The sequence below is a fragment of the Oratosquilla oratoria genome, chromosome 3, assembly GCF_046742065.1.
Source record: "Oratosquilla oratoria isolate Oo_2021 chromosome 3, ASM4674206v1, whole genome shotgun sequence".
In the NCBI taxonomy this organism is placed as follows: domain Eukaryota; kingdom Metazoa; phylum Arthropoda; class Malacostraca; order Stomatopoda; family Squillidae; genus Oratosquilla; species Oratosquilla oratoria.
Genome location: NC_134779.1, coordinates 65147485 through 65170331, shown reverse-complemented (window position 1 = coordinate 65170331; position 22847 = coordinate 65147485). Strand labels below are relative to the sequence as shown.

General features: G+C 40.8%; 1 protein-coding gene across 1 annotated transcript in view; it reads right to left on the bottom strand.

The window, feature by feature from the left end:
* The window catches only part of LOC143023421 (uncharacterized), a gene marked incomplete at its 5' end in the record, with an annotated part of 51189 nt that overhangs the window by 4658 nt on the left and 23684 nt on the right, over positions 1 to 22847 (bottom strand). Inside the window, 18 exon segments of the mRNA XM_076181946.1 lie at positions 667 to 1065; positions 2288 to 2837; positions 2997 to 3278; positions 5336 to 5471; positions 6153 to 6317; positions 7239 to 7715; positions 8684 to 8827; positions 11319 to 11487; positions 13721 to 13843; positions 16044 to 16159; positions 16299 to 16430; positions 16814 to 16949; positions 17735 to 17856; positions 18118 to 18242; positions 18526 to 18660; positions 18834 to 18940; positions 20360 to 20621; positions 21126 to 21336. Of these exon segments, the coding sequence (XP_076038061.1) occupies positions 667 to 1065; positions 2288 to 2837; positions 2997 to 3278; positions 5336 to 5471; positions 6153 to 6317; positions 7239 to 7715; positions 8684 to 8827; positions 11319 to 11487; positions 13721 to 13843; positions 16044 to 16159; positions 16299 to 16430; positions 16814 to 16949; positions 17735 to 17856; positions 18118 to 18242; positions 18526 to 18660; positions 18834 to 18940; positions 20360 to 20621; positions 21126 to 21336 (3791 nt within the window).

Genomic DNA, 22847 nt, shown 5'->3' with positions numbered 1-22847 from the left:
AGCCCCCCACCCCATCCATCCACCTCATCCTAGGACGTCCCCTCATGTTCACTCCCTCCACATCTGCCTTCCATACCTCTTTTACTAGTCTTTCTTCACTCATTCTTTCCATGTGTCCAAACCATCCTAATATTCTTTCATCAACCCTCTCTCCCAAATCCTTTTTCACCCCTGTTCTCCTCACCTCCTCATTTCTCACTCTATCTAGCCTAGTAACCCCCACCATACTTCTCAGACACCTCATCTCAAACACATTCAAACTCCTTCTCTCTTCTTCTCTTATGTTCCACGTTTCTGTAGAAAGTACCTACTGTATTAGGTTTGTCACTCTATGTGAGTAATAAATTTATATAAACAAAAATAAACAAATACACCTTTCTCTTGCATCCCGTGTCCCCTTCACCTCATTCTTGATCTTCCCCTAAGTTTCCTCCATCTGCTTCTGCTTTCCACAGCCTTTTTGCTAGTATCTTCACTCATTCTTTCTATATGCCCAAACCATTTGCACTCTTTGATCTACCCAATCACTCTCTGCCTCACACCCACATTCAGTCTATCCATCTTCATAACCTGCACCATATTTTGTCTCAATCACTAGTTTATATTTCCTTACAATTTCATACCTTACTGCATTAATTGTACATATTTTCTGGCAATTTCACATACCTTATTGATTTGGGGCTTTCATGCTGACTTCCGTTGCCAAGATTTCTGCTGCCTCCAGCATTTCCTGTGTCTCCTCCTTCTCCACCACCACTACCACTCCCACCACCACCACCTCCTGCACCTCCAGTACTCAGCAGGTGCCCACTCTTCTCAATGGCTCTTGTGGCAGTGTGGACCAGAGTTGTCCACTCTTGATCCACACACAATGATCCAGGGTCAGCTCCAGGTAATCCAGGTTGCTGTGAAGGAGGCAACTGTGGTGGTGGTTGCATCTGTTGTGGTTGCTGTAGCTGCTGGGGGTGAGGGAGAGGGGGTTGGTGCTGTTGGGGTGCATCCTTGGCACTCATGTCTCTCCACATGATTGGTGCCAGGTTGTCCATCACTGGGTCTCCTTGGGCACTGTCATAGGAAAGACAAAAAATGGATTATTTCTATTTACCATATCTATTCATCTTATCATTATCATTGTATTTTCTTTATAACATTCCTCAGCCATCATCAAGGGAAAGAGTAAATTATACGTTTTGCCAAACTGTAATACAAGAGATGGCAGATAAGGCTGATGAAAGATTATTGGGATGGTTTGGACACATGGAAAGAATGAGTGAAGAAGTAAGAGGTGTAGAAGGCAGAAACAGAGGAAATGAATTTGAGGGGATGACCGAGGATGAGATGGATGAATGGATGGGGTGAAGGGGGCACTGAGCAAGGAAGGGAGAAGGCAGAAGATAGGGATGAGTGGAGAATGGCTGTGCATATATGATATTGTGATACATGGAAGGGAGGGGTGGATGGGGGCTAGGGTGTGCTTGTGAGTGAATGGTACTTTGACACAACCTGAAGGGATTTCTCCCATCTTCTCGTTCTGCATGAGGGGATGTAGAGGGGGGGGGGGGTTGCTGATTAAGTGAACCGGTCTTGCTGTGGATGTACTGTGTCTTGCTACATTGTTTCTGACCCAGGGAAGGATATGGGGATGACCCTTCATCCATGAGGAGCTAAGATGAGAGAGTGGAAAGGGTGGTGGATAGGAGTGGAATGAGTGGGCATAGGTACGTGCCTTTGACTTGGCTACCTCCCTTATAAGGTGGAAGAAGCCCTTGGCATATAGATAGATAGTAATACATATACCAAAGGAATAAAAACCACTCCCACCCAATCCATCCCTATCACATTCCACCCTCTTATCTTGGCACCTCCTGGATAACGGGTCATTCCTGCATCTTGTCCATTGCCCTGGGTCAGGAGCAGTGTCGCAAGACACAGCACATCCACAGCAAGGCTGCTTCATTAAATTGGCAACCCCCCCCTCTCCGTCCCTTCACGCAGAAAAAGAGAAGACTGGGAGAAACCCTTCGGGCTGCGTAAAAAAAATTCTCATACATACTCCCTCTCTCCCAACCACCACCCATTCCACTTTATGGATCACAACATCCATATACAACCATTCAGGAAATACTAAGGGTGGAAAGAAGAAGATGAAGATGATGAAGAAGGAGGGAAGAGGACAGGAGAAGAGAAGAAGAGATGAGAACAAGAGAGACGGAGAAAGAGAATTAAAGGAGAGAATGAATTTTCTAATAATCCCAAGAAAAAGTTATGCAAACACTGGAAGACTCACTGCTCTCTGCTGTTGGGGGACCCTTTGAGGTCCATGTTAGGGGCAGGGGCAGGACTAGAGGCAGCAGAAGACGCAGAGATAACTGTTGCAGGTCGGGCCGTCAACACTACCACTTCAGGGGCAGTTTCCGTCTTCACTGTTGTGGTTGTGGTCACTGTACTATTTTTGTTGGCTGCCTGGTACTGACCAGTAGGAACTGCTGAAGAGTGGTACTGGTATTGTGATGAGGTGGTCTCCTGGTAGTAATGGACATTCTGAGGTGAAGTGTTTTGACTGTTCGAGGTGGAGTTCACAGGGAAGGGTCTATGATTCAAACCTGATAAGGACTGCAGAGGATCTTGCGGATGTGATTGAGCTATTGACTGTGGTGGAGGCTGTGCAGGAGGTGGTCCGCTGACTGCCAATATGGTGCCGCTCTGACTGGAGTTGCTCACCCCTGAGCCACTCTTGATTGAGGCTCGGTCCAGGGAACTGTTGCTACTCTGCATCCCATGAGAGCCTCCAGACCCAGAGCCACTCCCAAGGCTCACTGTGTGTGACCTCGGACGCTCTGTAGAGGAAGAATAGTTATTATGGTCTGACAGATGTTCAACTTCATGATGTGAATGTGTGTACTTCGTCAAAACAAGAAATACTTAAAGACAAAACAATGCTGAAACATGACACTCTAAACTAAATGTATACAGAAAAACTGATGACAAAACTTCACCTGTATTTTCTCTATTTGAAACCATAGACTCTGTATCAGACATATAATCTGGATTTATAAGTCTAAAAAGTTCCTCTTGTAGATTTGAAGACCCCAAATTGGCAGAGTTTCTGTTACTGGTCTTCCTTGGAGTTGGGCCATGTCTCAGTCTGGCTTCATTACGCTGTCCTTCAGCAATGGTGCGTGGAGACTGGTTGCGGGAAGAGGAAGAAGACGGAGTTGTGTTGCCACCTTTCAAACGTCTCCTTGTGTGAGGAGAGGTACTTCCCACTGACAATTCATCTGTCCATAAAGAAGGCACTAACATTACCATCTACCCATATACCAAGGACTTCTTCCCCTTTATAAGGAAGGTAGCCAGTCCAGGCACACGCCCATCCACCACCCTTGTTTCCCTCTTACCTTAGTTCCTAATGGTCATCCCTTCACCTTACCATACTTAAATAAAATAAAACATTACACTAATTCATGTTAAGTAGTTTTATGCACAAGAGCATTTTATTAAAGCCACCATTCTCTATTAACCTCTTCAATACGAGTCAAATTCTCGCATGCAGCATCCAATGCCTAATGAACGATGCATCACACTACTTGCGTTATAAAATATAAAGTCACCGCTGTATTACTCATTCTCTTTCACTCTAAGTAATAATAAACACAAAAAACACAATCAAACCAGTTCACAGAATTCGGAGGTCACTCAGTTACAACTACAAAATCAATATAATCAAGACGCAGATGCCGGCATCCTCATACACCCACTCTTGCCTCGTGACGTCTAAGTGGGTGTTATCATATCAAAGAGGTTAATATTATATACATACATGGGAGGTAGCCAAAAAACAAAGGAATAAAAACCACTCCCACCCATTCTCTTTTTTTTTTTTTGTACCTCTCATAAGATTCTCTCATCCTATCATATAACCAATCTGTGAATGCTTGTTCCTTCTCTTCTACCTATTCTGCTTCATCATCCCATCACTCACTACCTTTCCTTCTATTTCCTATTCTTTTCCTCTTTCTCCATCTATCCTCCACCCTCAACTTACCTTCCACCATAAATGATCTGATATTCCCCCACTATCCTTAGAACATGTACATCCAAAGCTCTTCCTACTCTTCCGGTTACCACAATATAGACCATTAAAGCCCTATCTACCACCCTTCCATCCACCACCCTCTCCCATGTGTACTTATGTTGGACTTCTTTCCAAACACTGTATTTGCTATGACCAGGGCTCTTTCTAGACACCTCTCCACTACGATTTTTTACTAGAATTCCACACTTCCCAACCACTCCACCTATTGTTTCATTTACCCTAGCATTGAGATCTCCCAATACCACTACAATGAAATTTCTCCTTAAACCTTCTATGCACTCATCTAAATCTATCCAAAAGTCTTCCCTTTCCTCTACACTCTTCTCACTACCAGGTCCATATGCACTTACAAAAACCCACATCTCCCTTCCCACTTTCACCTTCATGCACATTAACCTTGAAGAAACCTCCGTCCACTCCACCACACATTTACCTATCTCTTCATTTACTAGTATATTCATTCCTTTCCTTCCTCATATTCTCTTCCCTCCTGACACCCTCCTAACTACATTTCTAAACTAACTCACCTCTCCCTTTCAACTTAGTTTCACTCCATGCCAACACCATCTTTCTTCTTATATACTGCCTATCTCTTCCCTTTCACTCTCATCTATACCACATCCATGCATATTAAAAGACCCAAACCCTAGGGTTCTGGTTGGAAACCTCCTCCCAGACTCTTGTATACCTTTGGTTTTTTATGAATGTCCCCTTTGGGCTACAGAGAGTAAGATGCCTAGTTCTATCCTCATCCCTGTCCATCCTTACAATGGGAAAAAACCCTTTAATATATATGTATGCGTGTAAATATATATATATATATATGCATGTTTGGAAGACATCTCAAACCATTGCTGTCCCTTTTGCATCCACTGCAATGAACTGGAATTAAACCTGAAAAGCAAATTGGCAACTTTGTTCTACATTGAGCCCTAAACATAATAATAATGGACATGAAAGTTTCAGGAAGGAAAAGAGGTGGTGAGTGTGATAGAAATGAATAGGGAAGACTCTGTCCCCTTGCCATGACTAGCTACCTCACTTTGCAGGTACTGATATATATGTTGAAAGGGAGGGAGGAGGGAGGAGGGAGGAGGGAGGAGGAAGGGGGTAGGGAGGAGGGAGGGAGGGAAGAGGGGAGGGAAGGAAAGGTTATGATGACTGGATATAGTTCTGATAAATGTAGTTTTTGTCAAAAATTGAAGGTGGTTTACATTGAACTGAGGAAACTCTTCCTACCTTCACTCCGAGATGGATGAAGCCTTTCTAAGGAGGAACTGTTTTCATCGTGTACTAGACGAGATGAGGCAGTGTTGGGGAAGCTGCTGGAACGTGTATTAAGCTGCTCATTTCTCCAAGCCATGTACTCACTCAGCTGTGAATTAATTAATTATTATTACCATTCACAAGTACAAAATTTATATTAAATACCATATCTCTATTGTGAGAACTATGGAAATGTCCACAATATATCCCACCTCTGACTTCGGAGTCTTTGTATATCATTTTATATATATATATCAAAGGCTTTTCCTCTCTTGCGTAGGAAGCAGCCAAAAAATAAAGGCATAAAATCCACTACCATCCATCCCCTCCCTCCCTCTTATCTTGGCTCCTCCTGGATGACGGGTCATTCCTGCATCTTGTCCACTACCCTGGGTCAGAAGCAGTGTTGCAACATACAGCACATCCATATCAAGGCCACTTCATTAAATCGCTGACCCCCCCCCCCCTCCGGGCCCTCATGCAGAAATGGAGAAGACGGGGAGAAATTCCTTCAGGTTGTGCCAATTTATTTTTCACACATACTCCTTCACCTCCCATCCCCCACCCACTCCCAATCATGCATCACAGCATCAACCATACACAACCATTCTCCATTCACCCCTATCTTCTGTCTTCTCCTGTCCTTCCTTAACAGACATTCCCTTCTTTCCCAATGCCCTTTTTACCCGATCCATCCATCTCATCCTTGGTTGCCCCCCTATGGAAGATACTTAGTTCCCTGACTCTATCCCATCTTAATTACCTGCTACATCATGCTACAACAGCTCACCTGTGGTCCCTCTGTGGAAGATTTCAATCCAAGGTCTTGGTGGGGTTGTGATTGTGGTTGTTGAGATGCTTGTTGCACCTGAACCTGAGCCTGTTGTTGTTGTTGTATTATAGAAGGATCTTGTGGCTTGGCAGGTGCATTGTCATAATCACTGTAGCCAGCATACTGTGAGTGAATACAATACATTAAATCAACACCAAACAAGTTTGACTAAAATTTTACTATATTCATTCAAGTTGCATTAATACTAATCATTCCACTGGGCTACAATTTTAATCTAGGCATGAACTATCATACCATTAACCCATCATTAAGCAGTATATATACATATATATGTATATTTTCCAGTTACCAAACAATTTCCTGTACATCAAAACATGTTTTCTGGTAAAGTGTGAAACCTACATAAATCTAATTATTCCTAAAAAGATGGGCTTTACTTATCAGACTAGCAAGACATTTTGATTCCGTTATGAAAGAAGCCATCTGCACAGTAATGGGTTAATAGACTGAATACCATACTTTTTAAGGTTGTCATTACTATCCTGACACTAGTTACACACACACAGATATACAGATATATATATATATATATATATATATGCATATTATATATATATATATATATATATATACATACATATCATACATATATATATATATATATATATACATATCATACACACACACACACATATATATACATATATATATATATATATACATACATATATATATATACACATACATATATATATATACATATATACTGTATATATATATATATATATATATATATATACATACATATATACTGTATATATATATATATATATATATATATATATATATATACATACACACACACATATATAAAATTGTATAATAAATAAAAAACAAAGTACCCCATCATGCAGCACTACTTGATGCAGAAAGTGAAAACGGAAAGTAAACTTTGTCCAAAGTCCACGTAAATGTTCACCAATCTAGATATTAGTCCATCTAGATGGCAAGTCCTAACTACAGAGCCAAGAGCATGAATATCTGCATCTAGAGTAAATCTAAATACACACAAAAGCTTCTTACATGGCCCTCCTCTCCCAAGTCAGGGTTGAAAGGTCGTGGGTGAGACGGTGGCACAGCATAGTTACTGTGGTCCCCTGTTCCGTCCCCCCCGTAAACCGTCTTGGTGCGTGATGGAGGTAGAGCATAAACACCCATTGTGTTTGCTGGTAAGGCATAGGTGCTCTGATTGTTGTTGTTGTTATTATTGTTGTTGTTGTTACTGTGAGGTGAAGTGGTGAATGGCGTGTTTTGTGAATTGTGCACTTGTGATGGGGGATGGTGATGGTGGTGATGGTGGTGGTGATGGTGAAGTGAGGCTGTGTGAGGTGAGGATGATTGTTGATGATGATGATGATGTGGTACATTGGTGTTTGAGGTGGTTGTGGATGAAGATGAGGACAAAGATGAAGCATAGTTGGGAGATGAATTTAGAGGGTTGTTAGGTTGTGCCCGATTGTAGAAGGACGACTGCAGGAGGTCCCCTCGTCTCTTGGAGCCCTGAGTGTGTAAGTATATATTTGCTGTTACTCTCTAAGGTCTACTATGCAGTTAGCTGGTGCTTTTCACTTACACCATTCACTCATGCAACAAGTCTGTACGCAAAACACTCCAACATGCAACATGAGGGCAGTTATAGATAAATCATGTCCAAGATGGTTTGACTAATTCACATCTGCAAGTCACAACTACAGTTTCAGGTCTCATTTTGTCTTACACATGGCTGATACTTGCAGTGTGAATACAATTTTTTTCTGATTGCCTTTTCTCTATACATAAATAACTTTTTAGATTCCTCAATATAAGTAAAAGTAGTTCTCTGTACAAATGGTGTAAATCTCATTTAAACTAACATCATAGCAAGTAAATACCCCCCAAAAATATATACAATAAAAAAAGAATGGCAACAACTAACTGAGGAATTAAGTTTTCTAAGACTGTGATGCTTTCTTTCCCTATTAAAAGTGACAAAAGAAAATCCATTTCATTTTATCCTCATAGAATTTTAATACCTAACAACACTATAATCACAACTTCAACTACAACATGCATACATATGTATATTAAAAAGCCTTTCCCCTCTTGTAAGGGGGGGGGGGCGGCTAAATCAAAGCACACACACACCCTACACTTGTCCCACACCCATCTCAAAATCTATTTCTTGTCCCTCCCATCTCAGCACTTTGTGGGTAGAGGGTCATTTCTGTCCCCCCAGCACACTGTTCAGGTCAAGGGAAATACCGAGGCAATAACATGCATACAATACTTAAATCATAGTCAAGAGAGAGAGAGCGAGAGAGGGGAGTGGGGAGAAAAATGAGTGCTAGAGAGAAAAATGAAGGGACAGAAAATTACAGAATGAGAAAATGACATAAAACATTACCAATATCCTGAGCCAAGAGGAAAGAAAAGAGAAAGAAAATAATAATAATGGAAAAATAAATAAATAAATAAATAAATAAAATTACCTGAGAAACCCTTGCTGGCAGGGGTGGTGGCGAATCTTGTGGTTCTTCCATCCACCGATCCGTGGAAGAATGAGAATGACCTGAGCTTGTACTGGACATGGTCCCAGTGTAGTCTGGTGTCCGTTCATAATCACCACCTGTCTGCTATGGAGGATAAAATACATTTCTTTTAATTCATACATAAACAATTCCTGGAAAATGTTGATATGGAACAAAACTCTAGGTGGACATAACTTCATTTACACTTTGTACATCATATACTGACTATTCATCCACCCCCACCCCTCCCCCTTCTGCCACACTTGCACCCAAGCATCCAAAACTATCCACCTCCTCAAGGCCCTCTCCCCAAACACTCACAGTCTACTGCCACCCTGTCCCCTTGTACATCTCACCACCCCATTTCCATTCACATCCATTTCCAGCTTCCCTCCCCCATACAACCCCCCAAACTCTGTCACTAACTTACTCAGTCCCTCCTTTAATCTTGCTACAAGTGCAGTGTCATCTGCAAACAACTGGCTTATCTCCCACCTTCCTCCACTTTCTCTAACCATCTCCAATCCCTGACCCATCACCTTTGCATCCACTTCCCGCACCACCCCATCCATGTATAAATTGAACAGCCAAGTCAACATAACACATCTCTGGCAAAGTCCCACCTTTACCTCGAACCACTCACTCTCTCCATTTCTGATTCTAATACAAGCTCTATTACTCTCATAAAAACTCTTGACTACTCTTAACAGCTTTCCTCCTATCCCATATATCTGCAATACCTCCCACAGTGCCTTCCTGTCTACCATGTCATAAGCCTTTTCCAAATCCATAAAGGCCCAAAAAACATCCTTACCTTTTCCTAAAGCTTTCTCACATATCTATTTTACCACAAAAGTCTGATCTACGCAACCTCTACCTATCCTAAGCCCACACTGTTCCTCACCTATTACTTCCTCTGTTCCTCTACTAATCCTCTCAATCAAGACCATCCCAATCACATCCAACAGACTGATTCCTCTGAAACTACCACACTCACACTTGTCCCCCTTTTTCTTGTAAATTAGAACTATACAGGCACTCTTCCAGTCCTCCAACACTCTACCCTCTCTTAAACAACATTAAACAACCTCACCAGCCAGTCCACCATCACTGTTCTTCTTAATTTTATGGACTTTTCTTGAAGCTAATCTGTCATTTCATACAAGTTACTACATGATCACATTTTTCATCCCGTACTAGGTAGTGACTTCATGAGAATTACTGATGGATTCAATTTTGGTTGTATTTATATACAAATAGATATCCTCTTGTACAAGGGATTACTGAACTCTTCATGGGACAAAACTATGATGCAGGAGATCTTGGGGTCTTTTCACTATGCCTCATATTGCCATTTACAATATGCACAGGAATATGGTTCCATGACAGGAATTTGAGGTATTTACAATCATATTTTAATTACTTTCTGAATCTCATGTAATGAAGTAATGGATGTGGAATAGGTGTATGTTTGAAATTAAATTTCTGAGAAGTATGGAGGGTGGAGGGGTGTGGAGTGTATTCAGGGATGGAATGGGTGGAAATGATTTTATGCCTTTTCCTTTTTGGCTACCTCCCTTGTAAGGGGGAAAAAGCCTTGGTATATGTATGTATGGTTGGGGTTACAAGGCTAGAGTGAGAAATGAGGAGGTGAGGAGGTGAGCAGGGGTGGAAAAGATGGGAGAAAGGGTTGATGAAAGTGTTGGGATGGTTTAGACACATGGAAAGAATGAATGAAGAAAGATTAGTAAAAGAGGTGTGGAAGGCAGAGGTGGATGGAGTAAACATGAGGGGGTGACCAAGGATGAGATGGATGGATGGGGTGAATGGAATGTTGAGCAAAAGAGGGATGTATGTCAAGCAAAGAAGGGAGAAGGCATGAGACAGGGGAAAGTGGAGAATGGTTGTGTATAGATAATGCTGTGACAGAAGGGAGTGGTTATGTGTGAATGATATCTAGCCAGAGCCTGAAGGGATTTCTCCCTGTCTTCTATTTTTCTGAAGGAGGGGATGGGGGTGGAGTGGGGGGGGGGTTGCTGATTAAGTGAAGTGGCCTTACTCTGGATGTGTTATGTCTTGCTGCACTGCTTCTGACCCAGGGCAGTGGGCAGGATACAGGGATGACCCATCATCCATGAGGAGCTAAGATGAGAGGGAGGAAAGGGGATGATATTGGGATGGGTAGGAGTGGGTATATGCCCTCTGACTTTGGCTACCTCCCTTGTAAGGGGAAAAAAGCCCTTGTTATGGATGGATGTATTCCAATTAAACTATCTTTCCACCCCTTCTACATGGAGCTATGATAGAAGGGAAACAAATGTATGATGGATGGGAGTGGGATGGGTAGGGGCGGGTCCATGCCTTGGTTAGCTACCTCCCTTATAAATGCATAGATGGACAGTTATTTTCTCATGAAAAATATAGATGGTATATCTACATATACACCATTCCTTGTAAAAAGGGTTCCAATCTCATCCACCACTGTCAAAACCTAACACAAAGATAACGCCAAGACATTTTGTTACTCTTGCCTCACAATTCATGACGTACACAAACACCCATCTAGTTAATTCAAAGAAACAAGTCTCATCCTTACCTGGTAATCTCCTCCTCGCTCCCCTACGAAGTCCTGACCCTGATTTATCTTGGTTGAATCACTGTAATCCTGTGGAGTTCTGTTGTCCAGGTTGAAAGAGCGGGAGGAGCTTCCTGTACCGTACCCAGAGCTGTTACTCGACCTTGGAGGGGAGAGGCTTCTGTCATACCTGTTATGTAACGAATGGGGTTGCTATCAACACTGGCTTTTGATTATTATTATTATTTCTTTTTTTCTAACTTTCTGTAAGTGTAGGGAGGTGGGGGATACTCCCTTGGTTGAATAAAACTGTTCAGCACACACATGACAGAGATGATTTATTAAAGTGGGATAAGAGAAAAACAAGAGGACATGAAAAGAAACTCAAAAAGGATAGTTATAGAAGAGACCTGAAGAATAGTTTCCCACACAGAGTGGTAGATATCTAGAACAAATTGGATGAGGCAACTGTGTGTGCAAAAACTATACAAGAATTTAGGAACAAACTTGATGCAGAAAGATACAAAGATGGGTCACTAGGAGCATAGCTCTCTTCTTGTATAATACAAGTAGGTAAATAAACACACACACACAATATATATATATATAATAATAATAATAAAACTGCCACCAAATGTTCCCCTTTCAGTCATAGGCGACAAGATAGGACTAGGGATCCTTCTCTCTGTAGCCACAAAGGGGACAATTCATTAAAAAAACTTTCAATGTGCATGGATGCTGTGCAGATAAGAGTAAAAGGGATGAGATAGGCAGTATGTTTGTGAGAAGAAAGATGGATGTGTTGGCATTTAATGAAACTAACTTGAAAGGGAGCAATGAGTTTGAGTTTGGGAGTGTAGTTGGGTGGGTGTCAGGAGTGAAGAGACGATGAAGAAGAGAAGGGGTGGCTATACTAGTAAGTGAAGAGATTGGTAAATGTGTGGAGTGGAAGAGGCTTTCTTCAAGGTTAATGCGGATGAAAGTGAAATTGGGGAGATGTGGGTTTCTGTAAGTGCATATGGACCTTGTAGTGACAAGGGTGTAGAGCAGTGGTTCCCAAACTGGTGGTAAAACAAAATTTCTGGGGTAATGGAGAGAGAGAGAGAGAGAGAGAGAGAGAGAGAGAGAGAGAGAGAGAGAGAAAAAAAGCCCAAAATTCCTAAACTAGCTACAAAGCATATTTCGACATCTTTGGCAGTAGTCAGAGATGTGTAATGCTCAAATACAATAAATAAACAAAAATATCTCTAGTGTTTTAATTTAGCCACATATATCAATGTTGACTACATTTTGTTAAAGGGGTGTCATGCTTAATGTGGCATGTTTAATTGGGTAACAAACTGAAAAAGTTTGGGAACCACTGGTGTAGAGGAAAGGGAGGCTTTTTGGATGGATTTAAATGAATGCATAGAGGGATTAGGGAGAAATGTCAATGTAGTGGTATTGGGAGATCTTAATGCTAGGGTAGGAAATGAACCAATAGATGAAGTGGTTGGGAAGTGTGGAGTTCCAGGTAAAATTGTAGTGGAGAGATGATGGTAGATATATGTTTAGAAAGATATCTGATGATAACAAATACAGTGTTTAGAAAGTCAAGAATAAGTACACATGAGAGAGGGTGGTGAATGGAAGAGGGGTAGATGGGGCTTTAATGGACTACATCATGGTAATCAGGAGAATAGTAGGAAGAATTTTGGATGTATATATTCTATGGGGAGAGAGTGGGGGAATATCAGATAATTTTTTGATGGAAGGTAAGTTGAGAGTGGAGGATAGATGGAGAAAGATGAAAGGACAGAAGGTAGGGAGGGGCTGACAGCAAACTGTTTAAATGAGAGAGAGAGAGAGAGTACAAGATGAAGCTGAGAGAGGAGTGGGAGGGAGTGCAGGTCTGAGTAGAACTAGGAGTGGAGGAGGAATGGGAATGTTTCGAGGAGTCACAAGGTATGCAAAGTTGGTGTGTGGAACATGGAGGATGGGAGGAAATGGAAGGGTAGCAAGTGGTGGGATGAGGAAACGGAAGGATAGTGAGTGGTGGGATGAGGAAGTGAAGAAGATTGTTGAAGAGAAGAAACAAACATTCACAGATTGGTTACAAAATAGGGCAAGAGAATCATATGAGAGGTACAAAGAAAAGTAAAGCATAAGATAATGGAAGCAGAGGAGAGCAGATGTGAAATGGGGTAAGAGTATGTTTACCTTAGGGATTCTGTTCTGTTTGATGCCATATAATTCTATTCAGCTCAAGGAACATCACCATAATGACACTAATACATGCCAGTACTTACAGTAATAATAAACTAAAACATAAGTTATCCCAATAACCCATCACCACTTTTGTATAGATTAATCTTTTTAATAGGCATCATACAGGCTGACCCCCAGGAGCTATGGTTCTGTAGAGAATTGTGAAATTCACTCACCTGGTGGAGTGAGTGTGTCGAGACTTGGAGTGCTTGCGGGATACTTCCTCGGGGGTGTTAAGATTTTCATAGTCACCCTCGGCTCCACCCAGCAAAAATCCACAGGTCGAAACATTGCAGCCTCTGCAGGATAAGTTACGGTTTTACAACAAATATCTATAAGGTTCTGTGATGGAAGGGGCATTGACTCAGCAACCACCTTACTAGTGGGAGATCTAAGACCAGCCATGGAGCCATTTCATGCATTTTTGGGTTAAAAGTATGAAACTTGGCACATTTATAGAATAACTCTAGGTGAATATTTTGGGATATGTAGGCAAGCTGTCAGAGTCCTCTGGTGGCCACAGAAGGAACTAACATCTTGCCATGTGGTGGACATCGCAGAAATTAAAAATGGTCTTAAATATGTAATTTTTTAAGTTAGGAATATGAAAGTTGGCAGGTTTCTAAAATATTAATAAGAACTATCTCTTGATAATAAAAAAAAATGTAATCAGAGCCTCCTAATGACCAAAATTAACATAAAATCATGTGCTGCATCCTGTAAAGGGAACTGTGGTTGGTAGATATATAGATATTTATCCTCTTCACTCCGGGGCACATCGTACGTCTGGCAGCATTAGCTGCCAGACGTGCGATGTTGCGTCATAATAATTGCATTATAAAAAATAAAGTCAGTGCTCAATCGTTTGTTCTCTTTCACCCGTGAATTTTGATAACCATAGAAAATATGATGAAGCCAGTTTAGAGAGAATGGAGGTTACGTAGGTACGACTACAATAAATATAATCAAGACGCCGACGTCAGCATCATCGCGTACCCACTTGCTCCTCATGACGCCTACGTAGGCGTCACCGTATGGAAGTGGTTAAGTGTACAACACAAGTGATGTTTATTATTATTATTTTTTTTTAAGTTCTATGGTGTTGGACTAAATATAATTGAAAACTGAGCATTGAGTGGAGTCCAGGCTGCATCAGCAGCAGTCATCAGTGGAAAATCCCAAGACTGGGTGGGGGAAGCAGTAGAAGAACCACAAGTAGAGCTCATCTCACTCAACTGCCCCCACCACCGATCAATGAGCTGGAGTGCATAACCAGTGCAAATCCATTGAATGTCATTCACTTTATATTGATACTGGTGGTGTTGTTGACTCACATCTCAAAGCAGCACATCTGACTAGGACACATCATGCCCACACTGTCACTGCAGCTGCTCTCTACCTTCTACAGTGCCAGGCATATGAAAGTTACAAGAAAAGTATTTCTTCTGATGAATACACTGTTGACTTTCATGAGTGAGTCAAGATGTGTGCAGTGTCCATAGTTTCAGTTTTAGAACTTGGTGCTGGAGTTGGAGATGGATATTCTTCAGTATGTACAATCACTTTGGGAGGATGACTTCAAACAGTATATTGAGACACTAGTTAGACTGTCTCTGTTCTTGAAGTCTCAAAGTCTTTCAAAACAGAAAAGTCAGGTATCTACATTGAAGGACGACTGTGCATTGTTCTCCAGGCTGTACATCACCTGCCAATCTCGAGAGGGAAAGCTTGTGGAGTTCTTCAAGTTTGAGAACCAGTCATGGCCGCCTTCTCTGTCATAGTCAGGGGAGATGAGATCAGGTAAGACGTCTGACTTGCTCTCTCCCCTGGAAGGTCTATCGAACTCTGACCACATAGTCCCTCAGGTTACTGCAGTGGTGCTGGATGATGTTATGGTGGTGCACTCTCTAATTCCAGTTGGATCAAAGACCCTCTCCATGTTACACAAGTCTTTGTGCCCCACATTCAAAGAAAGTAGACACAGTAGATATCATTTTTGATGTTTACAATGAACAAAGCCTCAAGACATCAACCAGGGAGAAGAGAGGGAGTGGTGTTCAAGGAAAGTGACTCTCACCACCCAGATCCCTATTTTAGAAACTTGCCAAGTTTCATATTCCTAACTTAAAAAACAAAATATTTAAGACCATTTAATTAATATCTGTGGTGTCCGCCACATGGTAAGATGTTAGTTCCTGCTGTGGCCACCAGGGGACTCTGATAGCTTGCTTACATATCCAAAAATGTTCACCTAGGGTTACTCTATAAGTGTGCAGAGTTTCATGCTTTTAACAAAAAAAATGCACAATCTTAGGCTTAGATCCCCAACTATACATGGGGGTACAGACCTTTGACAAATATGTACAATGAATGGAGGCAGTTCAATTCCTGTCTGGCAGCAAGTTCATGGTAAGCACATTCTACTTTATTCTATATACCAAGGTTTATTCTCCCTTACAACTACAGTGATATAATCTATATATATTTTTTCATCCTTACCTTCTAGGGGTGTCATCACGATGGGGTGGTACTATGGTAACAGTGACAGTTATTGAGGTTTTGAGAAGGTCCACCATTTGCTCCTGGGTGAGAGTTGCTAAGGCCACTGTACAAATCTGAGAAAAGGTCATAAATAGTCAACCATAATCTTTCAGAAATTCTACAGAACAAAGTAAAAAATAAGAAATGAATGAGCAAAGCACCAAAAACATCAAAGTGTATATATGTGCAGTTGAGTGAATGTACAAGTCTTACCTCCACAAGCCTGGCTCCTTGCTTAAGACCTGCCTGGGCTGCTAGGCCATAAGGCTCCACCTCTGTAATAATACCATCTTGCTGTACATTGAAACCCAGAAGACCAGCTGGATTTCTTTTCAAGGCCAATTCCTATAAAAAAAGAATAATAATAAAATAAAGAAATAAAAAAATATATATATATATCATATATAATATTTCCCTCAATTCATGATAATTGATTCCCTCCTCCTAAATATATAGGAATTTAGACAGTTGTTACCCTGGATCTTAGGAGTATCATCTAATACTGGCACTGACAACAATCTGGTGTGCCAATGCCTGGAAAGAATCACTATACCCATCCCAACACAACTGGTACCTCACAATAAACACATTCTCACCATGCAAATATCAAAGCCCTTGAATGATTTACATTCACATTAAAAAATCTGCTGGAAATTACTACACTTAATATAAATTCATTCTGGTACATCTAATGATTGTGTTTGATATAGTCTACAGCCATTCCTTACTTGAGTTTCAGCTCCTTGTGTGACTGCTGCCAATCTTGCTACAAGTTCGCTGATGATCTCTTCTCCCTCACTCTCAAGAGTTCCTGGTCGAATATTGATAAGCAAGCATTCCCCTTGGTGGTAGAACAATTTCACCCTGCAATAAAAAAAATCAATTGATTTGTAGTTGGGAAGGCTTATGGAAGGGTCTTGATTGAGAGGATTAGAAGAACAGTGTGGGTTTAGGACAGGTAGGGGTAGCGTGGATCAGATTTTTGTGGTAAGACTAGATATGTGAGGATATTTTTTTGGGCCTTTATGGATTTGGAAAAAGCTTATGACAAGGTAGACAGGAAGGCACTGTGGGAGGATATATGGGACAGGAGGAAAGCTGTTAAGAGCAGTTAAGAGTTTTTATGAGAGTAGCAGAGATTGTGTTAGAATCAGAAATGGAGAGAGTGAGTGGTTTGAGGTAAAGGTGGGACTTTGCCAGGGATGTGTTTTGTCATCTTGGCTGTTCAATTTATATATGGATGGGGTGGTGCAAGAGGTAAATACAAGGATAGTGGGTCAAGGATTGGAGGCGGTTAAAGAAAATAGAGAAAAGTGAGAGATAACCCAGTTATTGTTTGCTGACAACACTGCACTTGTAGCAGGATCAGAGGAAGGATTGAGGAAGTTAGTGACAGAATTTGGGAAGGTGTGCAAAAGAAGGAAGTTGAGGATAAATGTAGGTAAATTTAAGGTGATGAGATGTACAAGGGGAGAATGTGGCAGCAAACTGGAGGTGAGTAATAAAGGAGAGAGACTGTGGGGCTGTGGGTTTTCCACTTAGTGAATCTCAAGACAACCATTGATTGATACATACATACATACATACATACATATATATATATATATATATATATATATATATATATAATGAGCAACTCCTCCACTTACCCTTGGTTAGCTTTGGTTGTCCAGCCAATAACACTCTTACATGGGGCAGCAAAGATGACTGCTGCTGAGGATTCTTCAACAATGACTACTGAATCTACAGAAATGCCCATGAAACCTTCAACCTGTCAATGGTAAAACATAATGAAGCATTTGAATTTGATACTTTGAAAAAGAAAGAAAAATTATGAAAACCCATCTGTATACTAAGATGATTTGATGCTAAAATTAAAAAACATACACACGTGGCAATTATCCAGTATTACATAACTGGCATATATCTTGCCGATTATAAACAAAAACCAAACCTAAATATCTCTAAAATAACCAAAAACATTATATCTGATGTAATATGTTTGTACATAAAAAGTAAACATCACACTTACATTCTGCTGAAGAGCGGCATCGTGGACTGTGACAGGCCAAGATAGGGCTCCTTTCACAGCTGAGTCTGGGATGTATTTTACTCTCATTTTCTCTTTTCGACCACTCCGTGAAAACCCCATCAGTGCTGCAGTATGACAAAGGAAAGAGAATCCGTGATAAAGTTAAGAGAATCCGTGATAAGTGTTATCCAGATACAAATATATATGATTTATATTACCATTCACCTTCAGGTACAAAACAGTTTGACATAGAGAAAGAGAGAAAGTGATAGAGAGAAGAGAAGAGAGAGAAAATCCACATCACAGGATAAAAGATCTGTTTTCTTTGAAGCCATCTTCACTAAAGTAAGAAACTTTTCCATCACTTCCCTAAAAATCTGTTAATGTCAGTGTATAAGTAATACTTACAAAACTTTGAGGAGGTTTCCATGGTGGCAGCAGATGTGTGATTGAGTGACAAGTCCTTGAGGTACTCATGTCTTGTTCGGGTAGCCATACAAGTGAACTTCTCAGAACAGAGAGCTGCTATCTGACCATTGATAACTGGAAAGGTAGAAGAACAATTATGGTTAAACACTTATATCTTAAGTCATGGAAACAATAGTTACATGTCTTCAGTATTCTAGGGATTGCAGCATATAAATAGGTGAAGCCTACCATGTACAGTCTGCTAAAAGAAAACACTTTCAGAGGAAATCTTGTTAAGCAAGGCTTACTTTTGGCAAGGAGGAAATCCGTAAATGCTCTTGACTTGCGGAAGGTGATGCCCTCCGGTAGTGGAGGGCCAAACATAGGGATGTCTTTAAAGCGACTAACAGAAACACTGAAATGAAAAACAATAAATTAGTTCAAATATGCTTACTGAAACAAACATCTATCTATATACTTAGGCCTTCTTCTTCCTTATAAGAGAGGTAGCCAATCAACAAAAGCACCCACTCCCACCCATTTCTGAAATATTCATTTATCTAATTGAAATATCTGTGCTCATAAGGATCAATCTCTAAGTCTCCATTTACGAAACTTTGCTTTAAGTTCATCCATGCTGTTCACCTGCAGTGACTTTTACAACGAATAGAAAGAGGGAGGTTCCTCATCTAAAGATGTGGTATGGGTAAAACAGCTCCAGCTGTGGAAATGTTGTGTTTTGCTGCATTTCTTCTGCCCCATGCAGTGTGGCAAGGAACAGGGATATCCCTTAATTTTTGAGTTACTAAGATGGGAGGGACACAGTTTTTGGATGGGTGTATGCCCTATTCTTTCTGTTTCTTCACAGAATTTCTTTTGCCCTATGTAGCTGGCTTTGGTGAAGTTGTATTCACCTTGATTATATGACTCATCCTTTATTTCTGAACTTTCTACTAGCATGATGAATTCAAGATCACTTTTTATACATACATATACATATATAAATGGCCATTTCCTCCTTCCAAGGGAGGAGGCAAAAAACAAAGGAATAAAATCCACTCCCACCCATCCCCATCTCCTCCTGGATGACAGGTCATCCCTGCATCTTGCCCACTGCCCTGGGTCAGAAGCAATGTAGTAAGACACACCACATCCCCAGAAAGGCCACTTCATTTAACCCGTGAACCCCCTCTCCATCCCTTCATGCAGAAAAAGAGATGGGGAGAAATCCTTTCAGGTGGCATCAAAATATCATTCACACATACTCCCTCAGCCCCATCCCCAACCCACTCTCTTCCTTGCACCAGGGCATCATTCATACATACCCATTCTCCACTCACTCCTACCTTCTGTCTTCTCCTTTTTATTTATAGAACACAAGATATTTTAGATTCAACAAAACTGAGTTCTTTTGTAAAGATGAAGTTCCATCTTACTGTGTTTTTGCCCTTAATTCATGTTATATCTCTGATTCATTGGGCAATTACATTGTTCAGTTCTACATCTCAAAGTGTAGTGCCTTATAATTCATAACTTTTTCTTTTTCTCACTCCTGGTGTATCTTCCCACAGTTAAAGTCTCTCACCAGGGTAATCTTTTCACTTTTTAAAACAATCTTTTCCAGTTGGTTAGCCAAGTCCAAAACTATATTTTCTTATTCTGCCTCCTGCATAATCTGTAATAACTTATAGGGGCCAAGCAAAATTGGAAAGTGGAAAACAGGAGATTTTTTTTTTTTTTTAATGAAGATTTATCTCCACATATAAAATCCAGTTTATACTTACATGAGTATTTAAAAAATCAAAGAATGGACCTAAACACCTTTATGACCTACCTGTACTGGGTATTATCTGAGCAAGGATTAAGGGCTTGTACAATGACAAAGACGTGCTGAAAGTGACTGCGAATGTTTTTGGGGCTGAAGGGTGGGGCTCCTGGCTCCTGAAAGATGATGGTGACAATGTCATTGCCAATGTGTCGTTTTCTCAACAACTGCTTTCGGTTGTTGGGTGTGAAGGGCAACAGGGTGGACACATGGAACATGATCTCACAATCCTGGTACTGCGTATAAACGCTGTACAGTCCCGTGGAGTCAGCTGAAATGTAAAGGAGATCATGGTCAATAATTTATTTCTACTCCTTATCTATATATCTATATACCAAGGACCTCTTCTCCCTTATATGGGGGGTAGCCAACCAAGGCACCCACCCCCGCCCACCACCCAAAAGACCCTTTCCTTTTATTATGGGTGTCCAGCTAAAGTATACAACCACTCTTCACCCATCCCACATCCATTTGTTTTCCCTTTCATGATGCCTCTTCATGGATGGAGAACCATCCCTGTTGCCCATGAAATGGGTCAAATGCAAGGCAGCAAGATAGCACTTCCACAGCAGCAGGTATAGTACATTCTAATGCTGAAAATGTGGCCAAAATCCTACAAGGATAGAGTCCCTTACATTTTTTATCTATCACTGTCAATATTAAATTATCATGATTTTCTGCTCTTTGAAAGATGAAGTACCTCAATGAGAATAAACTTTTAACCCATTCCTATACCTATAAAATATCAAACCAAATATATAAATAATGATCTTACTTTTCCTGTCCAGGCCTCCTCTGTATTTGTCAAAATCTTTTAAGCGGACTCTTTGTCCGAGCATTTCTAAGAACTCTGAGAAGGCTGGCCCTGCATCTTCATTGTTGTACATTTCTTCTTCTGTAGTTTGCCCTGCCCGGCTGTACAGAACACCAACTTTGAATTTTTTATAAACACCAAGGTCATCCAGCTTGAGCAAAGCTTCCTCTGTCTGTTACGAGTAAATTAATGGTATATATTAGATTGGTGTAAGCAAATACAATTTCACAAAACTAAAACATCCTAACCAGAGTTAGTGCAAAGCAAATTGCACCAAATTATAGTATACTCGGTATTACCTTTTGGTCACTATATATGTCAATATGTGAGAATATGTATATGTATGTGTATATATATATATATATATATATATATATACCAAAAGCTTTTTCCCTCTTACATGGGAAGCAGGAAGAAGAGGAGAAAAAAAAAAAAAAAAAAAAAAAAAAAAAAAAAAAAAAAAAAAAAAAAAAAAAAAAAAAAAAAAAAAAAAAAAAAAAAAAAAAAAAAAAAAAAATCCACTCCCACCCATTCCGTCCCCACATACTCCACTCCCATCTCTCCCTCCCTCTTGTCTTTGCTCCTAGATGACGGGTCATCCCTGCATCTTGCCCACTGCCCTGGGTCAAAAGCAGGGTAGCAAGATGCAGCACATCTACAGCAAGGCTCCTTCATTTAATCAGCAACCCACCCTCTCCATCACCTCATGCAGAAAAAGAGAAGACAGGGAGAAATCCCTTTGGGCTGCATCAATTTATTATTCACACATACTCCCTCACCCTCCATTCCCCACCCACTCCTTTCCATGCATCACAGCATTATCTATACACAACCATTCTCCATTCACCCTTATCATCTGTCTTCGCCCATCCTTCCTCAACAGATATTCCCCTCTTTCCCAATGCCCCTTTTACCTCCATCCATCCATCTCATCCTTGGTTGCCCCCTCATGTTCACTCCTTCCACCTCTGCCTTCCTCATCTTTTACTATATTCACTCATTCTTTCCAAGTGTCCATACCATCCCATTACTCTTTCATCAACCCAATCTCCCAACTCCCTTTTCACCCCCATTCTCCTCCTTGTTTCTCACTCTATCCAGCCTAGTAACCCCTATCATATTTCTCAGGTATCTCATCTCAAACACATTCAAACTCGTCTCCTATGTTCCATGTTTCTGCCTCATATAGTGCTGTTGGCACTATCACTCCTTCATACAATATCCTCTTAACATCCATTCCCAAATGTCTATTTCTAATTACACTTTTAATTCCCCAGGGTATTTACAGTACTTGCTTCTCTCAATCTACATTTTACCTCCACCTCCGCTCCTCCCTTTCCCACCACATTTGTACCCACATATCTAAAGCTATCCACTTCTCCCACTCTTTCTCCCTTAATACTCACTTCCAGTTTGCTGCCACATTTTCCCCTTGTACATTTCATCACCTTACATTTACCCACATTTATCTTCAACTTCCTTCTTTAGCACAACTTCCCAAACTCTCACTAACTTCCTTAATCCCTCCTCTTAACCTGCCACAAGCACAGTGTCAGCAAACAAGAGCTGGCTTATCTCCCATTTTCCTCCATTTTCTTTAACCATTTCCAATCCCCGACCCATTTACCTCTTACATCACTCCATTCATGTATTAATTGAACAGCCAAGGCAACAAAACACATG